At 37.9% G+C, this 21,406-nt stretch overlaps 1 protein-coding gene across 1 annotated transcript; it reads right to left on the bottom strand.

The window, feature by feature from the left end:
* Positions 1-1,200: 1,200 nt before the first annotated feature.
* On the bottom strand, positions 1,201-19,777 carry cnn2 (calponin 2; the record flags this gene model as incomplete). The annotated part of the gene is made up of 6 exons (XM_055151888.1): positions 1,201-4,654; positions 9,801-9,947; positions 12,977-13,090; positions 14,450-14,587; positions 17,417-17,483; positions 19,647-19,777. Coding segments are annotated over 6 exons (882 nt in total), but the record flags the coding sequence as incomplete, so codon positions are not given.
* Between the last annotated feature and the right edge of the window lie 1,629 nt (positions 19,778-21,406).

Consider the following 21,406-nt stretch of genomic DNA (forward strand, 5'->3'; position numbering starts at 1 on the left):
AAAATGTCAATAAAAATGCATTATCTTTTTCTGTCAGATTTATGGTACAACAGTTCATATGCCCAAAATAAACTACAGTTTTGTTCCTGGAATAAAAAAAAATGCAGTCATGGAAGTTCTTCATGTTTTTATTTATTAGCAGCAGACAGAAAGTGTGGTTCAGCAGGTCCCTGTTGTCCTGACAGGGGAGTGCTCCCTCTGGTGGTACCATAGACTTTGTGCACATGGATGATTCAGGTTCATCATATAAATCAGAAACTGGACATCTATAAATCTGTGTCCTGTTATACTTTTTGCAGATAATGTAGATCTGGTGGTACTCAGAAAGCTGAATTTTCTTTTGGTGATACTTTGTTAAAAGTTCGAGCCCCTGCACGAGACCAGATAAATCCACTGTGTAGTTTGTTTTATATTTGAACACTCTCATGAATAGTCCATAAATACCTTTGGTACTGTCCTGGTTACATATTATATTTGATTTATTATACTTAGTGTGAAAAGAACATTTGATTCATTTCCCTGTGTGCTTCTTATCTGAATAGACTGGAGTCATATCGTCTTATCTGGCTCAGGCCTGTTGCATAACCACAAAACCACTTCAGTCTCCAGGAAAGAAGTTTTCATAATGCTCTTAAACTGAGTTTCACAGGAATGTGACAGGAACAGAGGAGGGTAACGTTTTATTAAAGAAATTGTACTTTTTACAGTACTTATCTATCAGCATACTTTTTTACTCCTATTTGAATAATATTTTTATTGAAGTAACAGTACTCCTACTTGATTTAAAAGTTTTGATGACTCTTCCACTGTGAGTGAGTCTAAAGTGACCAAAGTTTTATGGGACAATATGAAATGATTTGAACATTTGTGTTTTTTGCTCCGCTCCTTCACATATTATTGTTTTTTTCTGCTGTTTATCCTTTTGAAAATACTAGATTTTGTGCATTATTTTATGTTTTGTTCTTCAAATTACATAAACTTTGAATTATAAATACTTTTTTACTCTTACTTGAGTCATTTCTAGGACCACTACTTTGTACTTCTACTCGGTTAATTTTATTTTGAAGTAACATTACATTTATTTGAGTACAATGTTTAGCTGCTCTACCAAAGTCTGGACAGGAAGGGCATCTGGCATTAAAAAAAAAAAAAATCTATCTATTAACCCTAAACTCTATTAACCAAACTAAAACAAAATGCCTTGTTTTTTCAAAATCTTTTATTAAACAATATTTTTTTTATTAGTACAAAGATGACTCCAGAGGAAACAGATTGGTCCAACGCTGAAGGTTCCAAAGTATAAAACACCATTAAAATCACACATATGCTTAAATAATCATTGGAAATTAAAAACATTTGCAGGAATTGTTTGCATATTCTACTATATTCGATAATCATTTTTTTACTAAACACTATTCATTCACAAAAGAATCCAGTATTTTTTTACACGGAATGTTCTGAACTTCACTTCAGTTTCTTCTTATCGTACAAATCCAACCAAAACAAACCCCGCTCCAGTCAGACAGCTTAAGCAAACAAAAAATGATTTCCGCTAATAAAAAGACGTGAAATGAATTAAAGGTGCAATGTGTAACTTTTTGCATATGCTGTTGCTCTGCCTGGAATGTTCCACAGTATGACATTAAACACTTCTACTTTACATTTTATAGCTCAATAAAAAAACAGACATTCTGACTGTGAGCAGGGTTGTCTCTCCACAGATCTGACCTGTAACTTGGACGGACCCTCCACCAGAAAAGTTACACAATTCACCTTTAAACTAAATGCATTTTGTTCCCTTATTTTAACCAAGCATTATATCCAATACTGAACAATGCCAACGTAACACTACACAAAAGAACATTCACAAAAGAAGTACAAAATGATTGCTTAAAATACTACAAACGAATACAGAAATATACGGTTCATTTTGCCCTTAGAAATCTCCCTTACTGTATAACTATAATTATAAGGCTGAAGATTTGGCACAAAAATATTCCAAGCTAAGCCTAAAACTGGCTACTGTGGTCCTTTTAAATACAAAATCACAGAATACAGATCATTTTGATATGTGTAACATGGTTCTCGCACAATAAGATCATAAAAATACTACAAAAGGACAAGAGCTACACAGCAGAGCCCCAGAAGTCAAGAAAAACATCTTCAACTTGAAACATAAAAGTGGGTTGACTCAGAATTGGACTGTTTAAAGAGGGAGTATTATACTTTTCTGGAGTATTAACTACTAACATAATATATTTAGATCAGCTTGTTAATTTTTATAGTTTTGAAAATATTCGCCAAAAAAGAAGTTTCAGTTTTGTTTTTGACTCTCAGTTGTTTGCTGTCCTGCCTTTGCTCTCTGTCACATTCCAGTCAGGTAAAGAAACTACTGTACATCTGTCACATCAGGTTTGTGAAGTCGTAGTGTACAGTTTTGTATCGTTCTTTTGTGTATTTATGGAAAATGTTTGACTTGTGACTTTGTCTTGGATTGTACTGCTAAATGGCCATACTGACTTGTCAAAGCCTGATCCCATCAGCTCTCAGAAGCTAAGCAAGACCAGGCCTGGTTGGGAGACCCTGGGAAAAATCAGGTGCCACAGGGGGGCGCCAGTCGTAAAAACTGTTGTGTTCTTAGCAAGACACTTCACCCTCATTGCCTAGTATGAAAGTGGAGCGTGTGTGAGTGATGGTGGTGGTCGGAGGGGTGGATGGGACAGATTGGCAGCCTCGCTTCCGTCAGTCTGCAGCTGTGGCTACAGTCGTATCTAACCACCACCGGGTCTGGAGTGAATGAATAATGCTCTGTAAAGCGTCTTTGAGTGTCCAAAAAAGCGCTAAAACTAATAATAATAAAACTGATGGATTATTTATTATTAAATGTACAGAGTGTTCGAGGGATCCCTGGATCGCTCAAACATGCACGAATGACATCTAGAACCTCTTCAGGCATGTTTTTGGTGAGAGAAAAACATTACAAGATACTAGAAAGCTCCATTTTACATAACAGTCCCTCTTTAAAGTGATACAACAGGTCTATTGCACATCTCTATTTCAGATTGTATTGCTAAATATAAGTGTGTGCAATGAGAGAAGATGTTGAAATCCTGCTGTTTCATGTGAACAGGCAAAGTTACAGATGGTAGCTTTAAATGGTGATGCTGATTACCAGTAAATCTGTATCAGTTATCAGGTATTTCCACAACTAAATTCACAACAGTTTTCTTCGTGTATCTTGTAATAATGTCCATCTTCACAAACTTTTCACCCACTCTAAAAATTCAGAGGACAATAACAATATTAAGAGACAATATATTTTAAAAATGCATCAAGAATGTGCCAAAATGTGACTTTAATTTTCTTGATTGAGTTTCGCACAAAAAAACTACTGTTTGGGAGATTTGACTAGTCTGTCTTTTTTTGAGGTCACTTTTATTCCTTTTAAATAGAAACAATGTGGATACTTTGCAGCTGATGTCATCAATATTTCTTCGGGGTGTGATGCTAACTGTAGGCTCTGTTCTGTCTGGGACTTTGTTTAATCTGATCTTTTATTTAACACAATAAAGAACTGACTTTTCGTACAACAGGTGAGATGATTTGTACTATTTTAAAACTTTCAGCTGTGTTTGCTAAAGTAAGTATTGTGTAACCATGGAAACTGCTGAACATTCCGTCATAGAGATACATGTAGAACACCCCCTCCATAGCCTTCTCAATATCTAATTGTGATATCATTCATTTTTCAGTACATCTCCCACTCTAAAGTATGATCTTATTATCAACAAACTACCCATAACAGTTTCTTCAGACTTTTGGGGCTCTCCGCACGACAGCTGTTCCAGATAGAAAAATCAAACACTCGCCATGAGGTTGTTTTGCGTTCCTTCTTAACTCTCTCTCTTCCTTAAAGGTCCTGTCTTACGCAAAATGTGCTCTTAGGAGCTGTTCAAATGTTGTAACCTCAACAAAAACAAACCTGGAGTTGTTTTGTTTTGTTCGCACATGTCTGAGTAATCCTGCATTATTAGTCTGTCTACATCTCCAGAGCTCAAGATTTCAAGTGAACACTTCAACCTGTTACCTTTAGTTCAGTAGAGATTGGCATTTCGAGTGGTGAAGTTATGGAGTGAAGGTGTATAGAGTTTATAAACACAGCGGAGCACTTCCTGCATTGCCATATGACATCACAAGGTGGAACAGAGTGTTTTCAGTTTGTGAGAAGAAGTCAGCCTAAATCTGCAGGATTTGAGTTTGAGTGAATAAAACAAAACACAACTCCAGGTGTGTTTGTGATGAGGAAACAACATTAGAACAGAGATCAGCGTAATATGGGCCCTTTAACCTCTCCTCGCTCCTCTCCTCCTCAGTACTCAGTCTCGCCGTGGTTGTACTCCTCGTGGTAGCCCTGGTCCTGGTACTCGCTGCTGTAGTCTTGGTCTCCTCCCGCTCCGTTCTCTCCGTTGGAGGCCTGGGCTTTGGGGCAGTATTTTGCGTCGTAGATCTGGCGGCCCAGGCCGAAGTTCTGGCCGCTCTGGTTGGCGCCCTGGCTGTAGCCCATCTGCAGGGACATGGTGCTGTTGTCACAGTGCTCCGTGTTCAGCTTGTGGTCGTAGATGGCACGTCTCGTACCCGGGGCGGTCATACCAGACTGTGGAGAGAGAGATATATAAGATTAGACATCGACTGATACGGGCTTTTTCATGTCCGATGCAGATACTGATGGTTTAGAATCTGGAAAATAAGGAGGCCAACCAGCTCTGCTGATATTTTGGGGCTGTTATATAGGACCAATTTTGGTTATTTTTCTCAAATTATGTTATTTAAATTTAAATTCAAAAAAGGACTTGCAGCTCTTTGTTTAACAAACCTGTAAGAGGGGTGTAGTCAAATTCTGTGCAGTTTTCTCCTCGTATTAAAGTGTTAATATCAAGCTTTGTGTGTGTTTTTAGGCAGCAGATTGACCAAAATTAAATATCAGCCTGTGCTGGAGATTTAAGTCCCAAAAAGTTGATTATGATAAAGCTTATTTATTAGTTAGTTGTTAGTTGTTTTCTTTGTTTCTAGTAAATGTGCATGTTTAAAATAGGAATGTAGAAATGTGACATGTCACCTGCATAATTCCAGGGAAAGTTAAAACCAGACTATAAACATTTTCTTGGAAACAAGCAGGAGTAGACCCCCCTCCAGGCCAAATAAAAGTCAGGTTTATGGAGATGCAAGCTCGCTCTGAGTAAAGAAGCATGTTTAGCACCACGATAAACATAGTTAAATGAAATGCTTTTATTGTGGTCTGTATTTTTGGGCTAAAAGTTATATATTGTGGCTTTAATCAAATAAAATGCTGCTAAAATGGCGTTCAACGTTACTGGTATCAAGAGGATTCATGATGTAGTACAATCCTTTTTAAGAGGTCCCTAGTCAGTTAAGTGAAAGGAGCACCCTGCCTGCACCCTCAGGAGAAACCAACCACCCCAATGTCTCTGAGCCAACACATGGAAACCACTGATACAACAACCATCATTTGTGTGTAAAAATACTCAAATTCCTAATGGTGGTGGCGTCCACAGACATGCTTGTCCGGGAGAACTGGAGTAGACAAATTGCCTTGAGTGAGTGAATGAGAGGCTGAATTGTGGAGGGTCACGGGGCTGGAGGCTCTCAGCATGAGGACACTGGACAATACTGCTTAATTACAGGGTTAGGGCCAAACTGAATACACTCCATTCATTCACTGTTGCCTATTTACTCTCACCTATTAACCTAAACAGAAGAAAGCTTGAGAAGCAGCGCAGGTACAACAGACTCTGGTCTGGTTTTAAAAGGCCCATATTATGCTATTTTCTGATCTATGTTGTAATGTGGTTTTGAGCTTTGGAGACATAGACAGACTAATAATGCAGGGTTACTTAAACATGTATGAATGAAACAAAACACAACTCCAGGTGTGTTTTTGAGGAGGTAACAACATTATGACATGGTTTAAGCTCACAAGAGTCACTTGAGTGTAATGTAGGATAATTAACAGTAGTAAATGATGATCAGTACTGTGTGTCTATCAGGTAATTAATAGCTAAATACTAAACTAAGAGATACAGCTCAGGGCTCAGTGGAAACTTTTAATTTCTGAGCCGGATGAGGATCTACACAACCTGTCCCTCACAATACCGATAGTGAAAGACACACAAAAGAATACAAAAAAGGACTAAGTTTTAAACCAACTTTTAAAGAAACCAATAGAATACTCAACAATTTGTGCGGATGTGTGTTGTAAGACTGTTTGGTTTGGACAATAGTGTTTTTCAGGAAATCTTTCTGAATACAAACACAGACACATGCAGGAGTTTGACACAGAAGATTAAGGTTTTGTTGTCTGTAAAACTGTTTAAAGGGCCAATATGACACTATTTTATGCACCTGGAGTTGTGTTTTGTTTCATTCACACATTTAATTAACAAACAAACCTTGCAGATTTAGGTTGAACAGAAAACCCTCAGTTCCACCTGGTGATGTCATGTGGTAATACAGGAAGTGCTCCACTATGTTTTTAAACTTCATGCACCTTCACTAGAAACACTTAGATGATTTCAGCCTTGGAATTATCTATAGCTATTAACTTGAAAACTAACATTACATGACATCACAAGATGGAACAGAGCATTTTAAGCTTTGGAGATGTGGACAGACTAATAATGCAGAGTTACTCAAACATGTGTGAATGAAACAAAACACAACTCTAGGTCTGTTTTTGATGAGGTAACAGTATTATACATAGATTAAAGCTCACAAAAGTCAGTTTTGCATAATATAGGACTTTTAAATAAGTGTTTGTCACTTTCTAACACTCAAAGTATTCCTCTGTTGTGAACCTGATCTCCTGATGTTGGGATGTTTGTTTGTGGGTGAACTGCTGTGTAGTGCTGTGAGATGAGTTTTAAAAAAAGTATGAAATTTGTAATACACAATAATCTTGAAAGGCGACAAAGTAGATCTTCATATACATTGAATTCTGGGCAACAGTAGCTCAGTTAGTAGAGCGTTTGTCCACTGATCTGAAGGTTATTGGTTTGAATCCTGCTCTCGACATAAACATAGCTGGTTGAGCGGTCAGATGCACTGACCCAGAGGTTGGCAGTGTGTCATTGTGTCCTTGGGCAAGACACTTAATCCACCTCACCTATCAGTATGTATGTGTGTGTGTGTGAATGGGTGAAGCACTTTGAATGCCTTGAAGATGGAAAGGCACTATATAAAACGTGACTATTTACCAATTCTGTGTCCTCCCTCGATGAAGAAAAGAAGAAAAAGAAAAGTTATAGTGTTGTTTCAAAATCTGTTTCAATACTATGAGAAGGCTCAATATTTATACCACATAGTTGATCAATATTACTTGTATTAGCAATATACATGTAATATTTGTCCACCAAGATCTCACACTGCTACTATCAAGATCCTTCAGTCAGCGTCCAGTTCCAGTACTAGTTTCAGTATAAAATAATGTCTGGATTTTTCGGTAACCATTAATAAAATAAATAAATAATAAATAAATAATGGACATGTAGGCAAACAAATAAATAAATAAATAAATAATACATGTATTAAAAGTATTAAAAGAAGTGCATGGTTGTACTAACTTGCAAAACCAACTACATATATTATTCTTTGTTTATCACAGGAATAAACCAAGGTTCAAATATTAGGAACAATAAATATCTTCTATAACCAAGAACCTGACATTCCTTTAATTACTGAATAACAGATGCTCATATAAAACAATGATTAAACAGCCCAGTATCCATTCACTGTTTATTCACTGTTACACATTGATCCGTTTGTGGCTCTGGTTTGAGGTGTTCAGTGACCTGTGTCTGACCGCACATTTGACTCACAACTGCAGTGTGGACACCAATGCAAATCTACATTCAAATACACAACGCCAAAAGCAGATAGACAGAATTTTAAGATTTAACTAAAAATCTTGCATAGTTTTTTGATTTGCATAGTTGTTTTTTTTTCCATTTTTTAACCATCATGTTAACAATGGCCAAATTCTGCCTGTATTACACAATAGATAAGATTAGACTAATGAAAATAAATAACACCTTTATTTTGTTGAAGATGGTTTAAAGTGCCAGAAAAATGCCTTCCTTCTGAGTAAATTGTCCGTGCAGTTTGGATGGAGTTGATCAGTGTTGATGACAAACAGTAAGAAGGCTACAGGTATTTGCTTTAACAACTGCCTCATACTTCCTGTGTTTTTGTTTTTCTTCTAAACTTTATTTTTGTTTTTTTTCCACAAACTGCCACTAAACCAGGTCCAAACTAGGTCTAAACCAGATCTAAACCAGGTCTAAACCAGGTTTAAATCAGGATTAAACTAGGTCTAAACCAGATCTAAACCAGGTCTAAACCAGGTCTAAACCAGGACTAAACTAGGTCTAAACCAGATCTAAACCAGGTCTAAACCAGGATTAAACTAGGTCTAAACCAGGACTAAACCAGGGCTAAACTAGGTCTAAACCAGATCTAAACCAGGTCTAAACCAGGTCTAAACCAGGACTAAACCAGGTCTAAACCAGGTCTAAACCAGATCTAAACTAGGTCTAAACCAGGGCTAAACTAGGTCTAAACCAGGGCTAAACTAGGTCTAAACCAGGGCTAAACCAGGACAAACCAGGACTAAACCAAATCATAATTAGAAGAGCTTCAAAACCATCTTGTGCTCTTTATGAAATAAGTGGAGTGGTATTTGGAGCGTCCATATGGTATTTGTCTGCACGGGGCCACATACACTATTTGTTTCATGTGTATGTGTGAATGGGTTTTCTCTAGTTGTCATACAAGTACAAAGTACTTTTGGAAGGTTCTACTGTATATTACTACTAGATTGTTGAGCTTTAGGCTGTGTTATAGTGCTGTTACCTCCTTAAAAACACACCTGGAGTTGTGTTTTGTTGAGTAATCCTACATTATTAGTCATGTGGAGGTAATACGGAGCCTTTAAAAGTCCAGAAGCCCATTTTGGTTTTATTTTGTATTTCTGGTGCAGGGTCTCTCACATACTTTTCTCCATGGAGATGTTATTGCTTTGACTGGAATGTTTCACAGTATGGCATTAAACCTTTCTATCTTCATGGAGACCAAACCAGATCAAGTTACAGGTCAGATCTGTGGACAGGCGACCCCACTCACAGTCAGTATGTCTGTTTTTCAAGGTATGTTTGAGTTATAAAACCACCTGTAATTGAATAAATGTAAAGTAGAGCTGTTTAATGTCACACTGTGGAACATTCCAGGCAGAGCAACGACATCTCCATAGAAACAAGCAGGATCCTCAACCAAAAAGTTACATAGTGCATCTTTATATAGTCTTTATATAGTCGACATAGTACAGATCCACCACTAACTACCTTTAAGTCCTTTAAGTATAAACTAACTCTGAATTAGTTAAACCTAGAATGACAACATTCCAACTACTATTACTACTACTTCAATAGATCTTTAGTAATGGATGTTGCTTGTAGACTGCCGCTGCTTTGTTTTCGTTGTAAAATCATTTAATTGCAGAAGTATTCCTGGAAAAAGTCTACCTTCCACAGGACTAAACATGCCCACAGTTTTATGGCCCCAGACAATAGCAGGTCACAAAGTCCTGGGGGAAGATTCCAGAATAGAGCTTTATAGTCCTCCAGACAGGGGCGTGCTGACGTGTTCTTGCCATGTTCTTGGGTGTTATATGTGTGCTGCGTGAGTGTATGTGGGTGTGTGTGTGTTTGTTTGGGAGGGCGGGTGGGTACCTGGCTGGCTCCTTTGTTGGTGCCCATCTGCAGGCTGATGGTGGTGTTGTCCATTGGCGTCTGGACGGGTGCTTTAGGGTCGTACAGGTGCCGCCGGGTGCCGTACGCACTCATGCCCGCCTGACTGGCACATTTGTTGGTGCCCATCTGAAAAAGAGACACAGATCACAGGTGAAAAATTATGATACTACACAAATATGATTATCTATATAACTACATCTCCAAATCATGTCGTGACAAAACGTACTGTAGATAATATAACACAGATCATAAAATAGTGTCATATGAGCCCTTTAAACAGTTTTACAGACAACAAAACCTTAATCTTCTGTGTCAAACTCCTGCATGTGTCTGTGTTTGTATTCAGACAGATTTCCTGAAAAACACTATTGTCCAAACCAAACAGTCTTACAACACACATCTGCACAAACTGTTGAGTATTCTATTGGTTTCTTTAAAAGTTGGTTTAAAACTTAGTCCTTTTTTGTATTCTTTTGTGTGTCTTTTAGAAATAGTGATCATGTTTTAGTTTCTGGTTGCAGGTTGCCTAGCTCAGAAATGAAACATTTCCACAGGGCCCTGAGCTGTATCTCTTAGTTTTCTAAGTTTAGTGTTTTGCTGTTATTTGAATAGATAAACACACATTACTGATCATTATTTACTCCTGTTAAAAGTCCTATATTTCTCTAAATTGACTCGTATGAGCTTTAAGCTGTTATAATGTTGTTACCTCCTCAAAAACAGACTGGACTTGTGTTTTGTTTCTGTTGTGTTGAGCTCAAAATGCTCTGTTCCACCTTGTGATGTCATATAGTGGTAGTTTTCAAGTTTACAGGTACTTTTTACCTTTAGTTCAGTATATATGATACATACTGTATATGATTATTGACAAATCTAACTTAGAGACAAGCAAGAGATACCATGTTACAGATCAGATCTGTGGAAAGGTGACTCTGCTCAGAGTAAGCATGCATGTTTTCTCCAGGTATTCTTTTCGTAATGAAATAAATGCTATAAAGATAAGTTTAATGTTCTACTGTGGAACATTCCAGGCAAATAAATTATTATACAATACATTATTTTTATTATATAGCTCTACCACATATGTTTGGTTCACATTTCATCTAAAAAATGCTGTTGCTGTAGTTTTTCCATTTTTATATTTGTTTTGCTGATTTAATGATAATTATATTTTTATGAGTGCATTTGCCTGTGGGGTGATACAGACGCATATCAGTCTAAAGCCATTTTCACATATATTTTCATTTTGCATCAAAATAATCTTTTGCCTGTTTTTCAGCCACCTTTGATATTTTTATTTTTTCTGATACCAATGGACCACGCGTGTTCCTGACTGGCTAATCCACCTGTCAAACACACCCAGCTGCACTGTGGGAGGTCCACCAGTGACCAGAGTCAGGTCTTTGTAAAGTGTTGGAGAAGCATGAGTTCAGGATGTCAGGTAAACATTTTGGTCATTTTCATTTATCTTTTCCTTAACTGTGAAATCTTACTTCACATTTGACCTGATACCACAGAAAATACATATGTGTTTTTTATTTATCTTTCAGTATCTTTAAAGACACTGTATGAATCCAATGTATTATAATAATTATTATTATCTTCTAACCTTATGGGCCTTATTGTGACACCTGTACTATAATCACCTGGGCATTCTGGGCTGTCCACACACTGTCAGAGTCACTCACTCTCAGCCTGTGCCTATTTAGTTCTTCTTGTCTCTTTAGCTTGTCTCTCTGCAGCTCTCACACAAACATTCAGAGCGAGTTTGGGCCCTGACATCACACCTGCGGGTTTCGACAGGAGCTGTTTCACCAGAGTCTGCTCCTCGTGACTAAATACACGTTTCACTTGTTTATACTTTGGTTTGTGTTATGATTTCACTCACATACAGGCAGTGCATGGGATCATGCAGGTTATCAAATGAAAGTCAAATCTGAAACATCAGTGCATGGTTAGAAGAAGCCCAGAACTATTTTGTGAAAATATCTACTTTAAAAATATGCAACGTTTCAGGTAGAGGGTGTGCCACCAGTTGTCTTCATGGTGATGTTACTGGCAAATCTTTGTTGTTTTGTTTCTGTTGTCATGATTGCACTAATGTCTTCCGGATAGTAGTTGTCCAAAATAAATAGATAAATGAAATGAATGTTCCACAATATGCCTTAACATGTATCTACTTTACATTAAGTAAATTACAGGTTTTATTGTTCAAAATTTCCTTCAAACCTGCTTTTCCATTGTCAGCATCTTTATAGATCTGACCTGTAATTTGGGTTTGTGGCATCACTTACTTAAATTTAATGTTGTACAAAATTCAGGCAAAGCAATGATATCCGTGGAAACAAGCAGTTGGCGGACCCTCCACCAGAAAAGTTACACAGTCCACCTTTAACATTTGCAAGAAGACTGAAATCTGAACTGCTAAACTGAAAAGTAGTGTCCAACCATAGACTGTACAGAATGAGGCAGTAAAGAGCACAGGCCTCTCTGGTGAATGAAGGTTAGGGACTAAAATAATGCAGCAGTTTGCAATAAAATTCTCACTGATCATGGAATAAATTTAAATTCTCATGACTCAGATGAACAGATTTACAACTACAAATGATACTCATAAACTGTTATCAAAGCACACGTCATGTCAGCCCAGTGCTTAGATACGATACATCTTTGTCAGTTATCAGTGTTTTTAATGTAAAATATATTTAAGAAACATTCTGCACTGTGTGTTTCTAACATAGACTGTATAAAGAAGTGGACTATGTGAGTGTGACGTCACCCACAGTGTTCAGCTTCATTCAAATGAAACTCACAATCACACAGTTAAAGGGGCCAATTTGGAGTCAGGCTCTACAGTATATTAGGAATAAGGTATTTTTAGGATAAAATAGTGAAATAAAAACACCGGGATCATGTAGAGCGGGTCAATTATGAACATTTAAAACCAAAACAACAAGGCTCACTGCAGCAGTTACAGACAGAGGAGCCACAATATTCCAATGTTAGTCAATGGGAGCCAGGGTCAGAAGGAGCCAGAAGAGCCATATATGAACTTCCTATTTGGGATGGGGAGGCCAGCACGTGAACCATTTCCATTTACATACACAGTCTATGGTTTCTATTTAAATTTTGGGTGTTACATAGTTGTTCTGTACCTGTAGTCCAATCACACACTGTCCGGCCTTCAGTTTCTCCTCGTCAAACATCCGCTCCTGTTTGTCTGCATACTTCACTCCGATCTCCACCTGGGAATGGCCTTTAGTCTTGGCCTGAACAGGAGAAGACACATGAGTTACAGACAAAATCAAACTTAAAGGTCCTGTACCCTGTTCTTTAGCATGTCTTTGAGCAACATTTGTCTCTCCTCAGTACAGATCTATTGTACAAGCAGCTCTTGAGGTCAAAATAAGTCTCCTGTGTGCTGTTTGCATTCAATTATAAACGCGTTGTATTGCCCAAGTATCAGGAAATGCACATTAGTTTGCTAGTTGTTGTTAGCTTTGACATGACTGTAAAACCCTGCTCTAGAAAGTTGTGAAAAGTGCTTATGCTTATGCTAGGACCACGCCAACAACGACAAAGTGCGAAGAAGTTTATTGATAATGTAGGAAGCGAGGCAGAGATGGCTGGTTGAGACTATGGGTGGGGGCTCCGTCTCAATCTACAATTGGCTCAGCCGGAATGGGACCCCCCCTGTAGGGGTCTTATGACTGAAAGACAAAATAGTGGATGGGAGGGTGGGTTGAGTTAACAGAGACAAACTGGGATGATGGGAAAGGCTGCTACATAAAGACTTCTGGGAAATTAGAGGCGTGGTGGAGGTGAGTTGTGGTTCTCTGGTGAGAGGAGAGGGCGGCTGAGGCCTGGTCCTGCTCCTGAATCTCACTTCATCATATTAACTACATTTAAGAGCATTTTATTTAAGATTTAATTTAATTTTTTCCAATTCAATTCAATTCAATCAAATTTGGCCATTTTTTAAAAGAAATATGTGTTGTTTTTTTAAGTATAAATTGTGGCTACGTTTTGGATGGAATTCTCCTGAGTGTAACATCATCAATATTTTTTCAATATTAATATTCAATCAATATTAAGTATCCACTTCCTGTAAATCTCAACATGTTTGTTCTACTTTTTTTTCACAAATTGCTTCTTGATTGGTGCAAAATTATAATTCATATTTACAACAGGTACTGTCCCATCAAACTAGAGAAGAGTCAAAATTAGAGAATCATAAAAACCTGTCACACACACATTAAGACAGTAAAAAATCAGGTACAGCTCCTTTAAAGGTGCATTGTGTTACTTTTCTGGAGGGTCTGTCAAATGCTTTTTTCATGGAGATGTTGTTGCTTTGTCTGGAATGTTCCATAGTATGGCATTAAACCTTTCTATCTTCATGGAGACCAACCCAGACCAAGTTACAGGTCAGATCTGTGGAGAGGCGACCCCACTCACAGTCAGAATGTCTGTTTCTCTAGTTATTTTTGAGCTATAAAACCACCTGTAGTTGAATAAATGTAAGGTAGAGCTGTTTAATGTCACACTGTGGAACATTTCAGGCAGAACAATAGAAACAAGCAGGTGACGGACCCTCAACCATAGATGTACATGTAGTGCGTGTGTACCATGCTGGCGAGGGCGAGGAGCGTGGTCTGGACTTGGGTGAGGTTGGTGTTGTCGAACAGGTCACTGGCCTCAAACGTGTCATGGGTCTTCAGGCCGTAGGCTTTGATCGCCGCCAGGAAATTATTCACATTCTCCAGCTGAAACAAAAACAAGAGTAAAACTGGATTACAAAATTGGAAAAGAGGATTTGGAATGAAAATGGTAAACAGCCTTCAACAGAAAAAGAGAATACTCAAGTAACTAAACGTTAACCAAACTCAAACCTAGACCTACATATTATGCAAGTGGTCCTATAGTCATATTGATCGAACATTACTTTTTTCATTTTGTGGCTTCAAAACTTAATTTTCAGAGCATAAATTATTAGCCTACCAGCAAAATGAAGTTTCATAATTTTCGTGAGTTTACAAACTCCTGAGAATCCATGAGTGCTGCACTGTGGTGTGCACACTTCCTAATAAATATGCTTATAGTTAGCTTGCAGCAGAGTGTCCACCAGCATTCTGATTAGAACTGAAGAAGCAGCTTAGATGAGCTGCAAAACATATTCGGCCTATATAAACATTTGTCCAGTTGATAAACTGAACTTCTCTTTGCCACAGATGAGACAGATCCTGTAATTTTCTCTCAAATGGATTTAAAAAGTTAGATTTTTCAGCTTGTTGCACTGTTGTGACAATAGACTGTATGAACATAGGAAGTTTTGTCTTAAATTTACTTTGTATTGGAAAAAACATTGCCCTTCTGTCCATAACCGTTACTATCAGCTCCTCATTTTGGTCTTACATTTTTTGTATTAACGTGCTCTATATGTGTTTTTGTTTAGCTATTTTGCCTGTAAATAAATTTCGATTTCTACTGTGGGACCTGACTCCAAATTAGCCCTGATGAGCTTCATTTGACTGGAGCTGAAAGCTGTGGGTGACGTCACACTCCCTTAGTCCACTTCTTTATACAGTGTATAGTTATGACACTTTGACCAAATCAGACCAAATCACTGGTTCTGAAAATTACTCTGGTGACAGGTCAGCAGTTCATATCTAGACTTAATATCTTTATATTACAGTTCATCAGTTGGAATCCTCTTTAGTATAATTGATTAATTCCAGCTGTCACTCACTCAAAGCCTTAGGGAAGAGAAGAGGGTGGAGAAAACTGTCTGTTTAATGCCTCTCTATGCTCAAACACAGAGAAACACTGAATCTGACCACATCACATGAATGAGGTCACCACATGGCCCAGTCCTACTTCAGAGACTGCAAGTTCCCTATCAGTACTTTTATACTCTTGGTTTCTATGTTCTTCTGTCTATCTTCAAAAGCACTGCATTCAACAGCTTCAACTCTGTCTGACATCATTGCATCAGAGCAGTTTTAAAAGGCCCTTTTGTTGAAGAACAACCTCACTGAAGATTCACAAAGCAACGTGAGTGAGACACTTAAGAGCTCCAGCACACAGGAAACCAGTGAGTGAGACGAGGGGGAGCACAGTGTCACCACGTCTCTGTAGTGTTGTCATGATACTGACATTTCAAACTCTACTTCGATACTAAGGAATAGACTCAATACTCAATACTGATACCACAATGATAATAAAAACACTTTATTTAGACACTATAATGTGATTTTCAACATTAAATCATCATAGTACTTTCTTTTCTACTCCCATGTGTGTTATATGTGTGTAATCCCTCAGTGGTGCAGTAGGTTCATAGTGTCCATGAACATATTCTAGTCTATGTGCTCTTATACTTGTTCTGATACACAGGGGGTCCGATTGGGTGGATAAAGGGTACTGTTTACCCAGGGCCCAGGGCAAGTAGGGGCCCCTCATAAAGCTGGTGTGAGATAGTATTTTGACCCCCATGGTATTTGACCCCGGGGTCAACATATCGCTATAGTAAAGTGACCCCCCTAAAGGATTTTGACTCCTCTTACTTTTTTCTTTAGTAGTTACTTATATGATTATTATTTCTCATGTAATTTACTTTTATTATATATTGGTACATATTCATGATCTTGAAAGGTATTTTAAGGAATGTTTTGATGGATAACGGGTTGGTATTTTGTGTAAATGTACAGTATGTAGGTGAGACACTTGAAAGTAACTGATTATAATACACATATTCTGGGGTTAAATATGTAAGTATGTTTTAAATTGCAAATATAGTATTAATATTCAAATCTTTTCTATATAATTCAAGATTTTTATTAATAAAATATAGATGGGGGGGTCAACATACCATAAAAGGATTCTGACCCCGGGATCAAAATACTATATGTTATGTTGGGTCACCTCAAAAAACCTATACCACACCTGTGATGTACATTTTTCATTAGGCAACATCTAGTGCGGCCCCACCAAGACTGATTTGTACCCAGGACCTAAAATTTGGTGCTATACCTGTGCTCATACAGCTCAAGATCTTTCTAAAGCTACTGAGGAAAGTTCATTTCTGTCCTGTCAATGTTACTTTTTAGTGTTTATACCTGCTTAAATGAGTCTCTAGTTTTCGATACTAGTTTTAGTTTCAATAAGAATCTGGCAAACCTCCTCCTATGACCACACCTCACAAAGTGCTTCACAGGCACAGGGCCAGATCGTGCGTGCTCAGGCGGTTATCTGCACTATTATTATTATTATATAACAGGCTATATTGTGAAACATGAGAGCAGTAGCATTCCACTTTGTCTCAACAAATTCAGGAGTTTGGATCTTTGACTGTGCAGCCATGTCTTTGTGTGAGCAGCTGAGACATAAAAGAGTTTACACAAACAAAACTTACACAGGTATAATGATATTGGACCTTTCCTGAAGAGTTTTAGACTGTGTGCCCCCAAAATCAGTTGCAATACACACACAAGCCTATCACCGTATTTCACATTCATCACCACAAATATGACATGACCTAACTCTACATTATTCTATGGTTCTATTATTCACATATTCTGCTCTGTGCTCTTTACCTGAAGCCAGTTGATCCCAGATGTGTTGATTTTCTTCACAGAGTTTGGCTGCAGTTCATTGATGAGTCTGCGAGGAAAGAGAAGGGAAACCATTTTAATCTGCTGCACATGACTTCCTCTCAAAACACAGGACAAAACAAAAAGTTCATTCACTATGTTTACACACGAGGAAAACTGCAAAACTGACTTTGTCCAGTTTAATCAAAAATTCCAAAACGCAAATAAAACCCAGGAAATACAATTGTGGTTCAGATCTCCCAGTCCATGTGTTTTATTACTTACCTACTCAAACACAAACACACACACACACACACACATGCACACACACACACACACAAACACACTTTTCTCCTAAAAGAAGAACTGTCTTTCAAAATGTCAAAATGTCTCCTGTGTTATACTATTTTTTTCTCTCTAATATCACAATAAAAAAAGAAAATAAATAAATACATAAATATATAATATAATATAATATAATAATAAAAAAACACCTTCATCCTAAAAAAAAAAAAAAAAGTGCAGCCTAATTTCATACAGGAGCAGATCAGAGAGGCGTTCAAATGCACTGGGTAAGAAACAGCCAGGCAAATATTATATTAGTATATTAGTGTTTGAAAGGCTTTAGATCAGCAGTAATGATAAAACTGAAGCCGTTTCTCTACCCACAGATTAGCACGTGTTGTTTTGTTCTCGTGGTCCGTTATGATAAAGTGAAAGTGAAAACTATACGTTAGATTCTTGTGTTCAGATCTCGTTTGTTTTTTCATGCCTTGAGAGTTTCGGCTGCACTGTTTGTTCCTCAGAAATATCACGTAATGAGGTAAGAGCAAAGTGCAGCCGAAACTGACAAGGTGTGAAAGAGGTCTGAACATAATCTGAATCTGAACTATAATCAATACAGAAGATAGACTAATATCTGCGCTTTTTAGCAAATCGACTATTGGAAGTAAAGGTGCACTATGTAACTTTTTGGATGGGAGTCTGTCACCTGCTTGTTTTTCTGGAATGTCCCACAGTATGACATTAAACAGCTCTACCTTGCATTTATTCAGTTACAGGAGATTTTAAAGCTCAAAAATACCTCGAAGGCTGGTGGCAGGAGGCTGTTCGCTCCTTTTCAGTTTTGGGGCTTAAGCTGTTACATAAGCATCTCAGAGCCTCTTATTGTACAAAGGTTCTGTAGACTGAGAGCTGTACTCTGCTGACTCAGTGTTGTGTTGGATTTTATATCTACTGTAAATCTTTATGGTATAATTAACTTGATATTGACTTTGATTGCAGGTTTTTATTCTCCTACTGTTCTCGAACGTCGCATCACAACACTGAAATTTCCTCACTGTGGGACAAATAAAGGTTTATATGTAAAGAAGTGGACTAAGTGAGTGTGACGTCATCCACAGCATTCCCCTCCAGTCAAATGAAGCTCACTGAGGTTATACAGTTACAAAGGCAAATTTGGAGCAGAGTTTCATATTTTGGAATTCCAACCACAAGTATCATAGCAACCGACGAGCCAATCCTAAGCGAGGCTGCTGAAGGTAACGCCCCTATATATATATAAATGGACAGAGCTAACGTTCTATCCACCACCTTCCAAATAGGGGTGTGCATTGCCTTGAGTCTGACGATACAATACATATCATGATACGCATGTCATGATTCAATATATCCCGATATATCCCAATACTAAAACATACGATGATATATTGCGATTTATCACTAATTACTTCTATTAATACAGTCAGCTGCTACTTCACGAGAACACACTTGTATGAAATATAATTTATAAAAATGTTTAAATCATCAGAACAGTGAATGTAAATAATGAAATTTTGTAAAGAATATTATTTAAAAAATCGATTCGGATGCATTTTGAATCGATTCGAGAATTGTTTGTGAACAAAAGAGCAAATGAACAACCCGAGGATCATGTAGAGCAGGTTAATACAAACATTTTAAGACCAAAATGAAGAGGCACACTGCAGAGTTACAGAGGGGCCACAATATTCCAATATAAAGTCAACTGGGGCCAGCTCAATTGAGCCGGAAGCACAGTCATGATCACTTCCTATGTGGAACATGGCAGCTAGCGGTTTAGCTGTGTCCATTTATAAATACAGTCTATGGGTTTATTTTATCGTCCCTCTGTTCACAGCTGCACGTTGACTGGGACAGAAGTGGTCTGACAGGTTTTGGGGTGGAAAGACAAACACAGTGGCTTGTGTCTTACTTGCACAGGATCACTCCACTCTTCAGGCCTTTCTGGAAGTCTGGACCAATGGGGCAGCCGGTCACACCCTCTATCCAGTGCCTCAGCTCCTCTTCCGCCTGGGGGTCGTACTTCTGCGCAATCTGTCCAAAAGAGAAGTCAGAGGTTAGAGGTCATGCGGGAGGTAGCACTAACACAGACCAGACTGATTTTATGAGCTGTTTGTCGCTTAAATTGGCTCGCCACACGTAAATAGAGTTATAAAGAGGAGGAAGAATACAATGGGACAAAGCAGCGTCTGGGGTGACAGACAATCACACCAGACCAGAGAGTCAAGGCTACTTTACAACTTATAAACAATGGTGCAGTTACGTAATATTCTCCTGGGAACTGCAGGGTCACTGGTTCTAATCCTGACTGAGAACATGTATTGCATCCCTCAGAAAAGTAAAATGTAAATGACTTTCAGTGAATTCTATCACGAGTGGTAACTTATAACTTCTCACAGTAACATGGATTCTCACAATATTTGAAACTTGAAAGTGAAACTTGGTGTATGTCCACAGTGCGATTAATCGGGAGGGTGAACCAGTCACATCATAACATTGTTTTTTGGCCAGAAGTCAAAGGCAAAATGCCCAAATGAACCAAAACAAACATGGCGATGCTGACAGACGCACTTCAGCCTGTTTTAGTGAAAACAGAGACTATTTTGTGCATAAAAAATGTGTAGAAGGTAAGTGCTTTGTGCATTTGTGGACAGGGATGATGTCTGCACTTTTCTCTCAACTGGATTTAACAAAAGTTAGATTTTTCAGCTTGTTCTGCTGTTGTGACGCTTTAACCAGATTCCAATATTAGTCATTGCATTCCACTTGTTCTGATCACTTTTAGCACGAGCCGCTCTAGATTGATGATGTGTAGAACTCAATTCAGAGTCACACATAGATTCATCTAGCGTAAGGCGTAAGGCAAATTGTGACAAGTCAGTGATATTGATTTTTGTGATTCAATCATTAATTCATTAATTCAATAATAAATAAAAAGTGGTTAAAATTTGATTGTAAATGTCTTGTCCTGAAAAACCCTTAATTATACCTGTAAGTAGATGCAGACAGCACACAGTGGCCTCATTTTGGCCCTAAAAGCTGCTTTTATAATACACAGTACTGAGACAGGACAAATTTTACTTTATTACTTACTTGAATCTTTATCTAAAACTGACCTGGGCATTAGAAAGATCCACATACGGCCCTTGGGTTGACTCTGACCCACCCCTTTAAGACCATTTAGAATCACAAAATAAACTGATTTTATAATGTGACCTCGTGCATGAATTAAAGCTGCATTTATTTTAGAGGTGTTTTTTTAAAGGACATTTTTGTAAGGCAACCTCAATTTTTCATTGCTTAATCATGACATAAATGCTATTTACTGCTTTTTATATAGATAAACAATTAATATGATGCAGAATTGAGTTAAGCATTTTGTTCTGGCCCTCCACAATATTTTCTGTTTCTCATGTGTCCTCATGGAAAGAAGACCTGCCCACCTCTGATCTAAAAAATACATTTGAAAACACCATAATCTTTGACAAGTTTAAATTGACCTTTATCGTTCACTCTGTCCTTTTTAATCACCAGTTTTATAGCGTGTTATGACTGCTGGTGTTTTATCACATTCCCAGGGTCACCTCTGAATGAAAGCTCCCCCTCTCCAAACTCCAGCAGGCCCACACAGCGCCGCTTGTCTCCTCCTAAATAAAGCGAGCTGTGAATTGG

Source organism: Boleophthalmus pectinirostris, unplaced genomic scaffold (assembly GCF_026225935.1).
Source record: "Boleophthalmus pectinirostris isolate CB_2022bp ecotype Guang Dong unplaced genomic scaffold, ASM2622593v1 HiC_scaffold_16, whole genome shotgun sequence".
NCBI classification, from domain to species: Eukaryota; Metazoa; Chordata; class Actinopteri; order Gobiiformes; family Gobiidae; genus Boleophthalmus; species Boleophthalmus pectinirostris.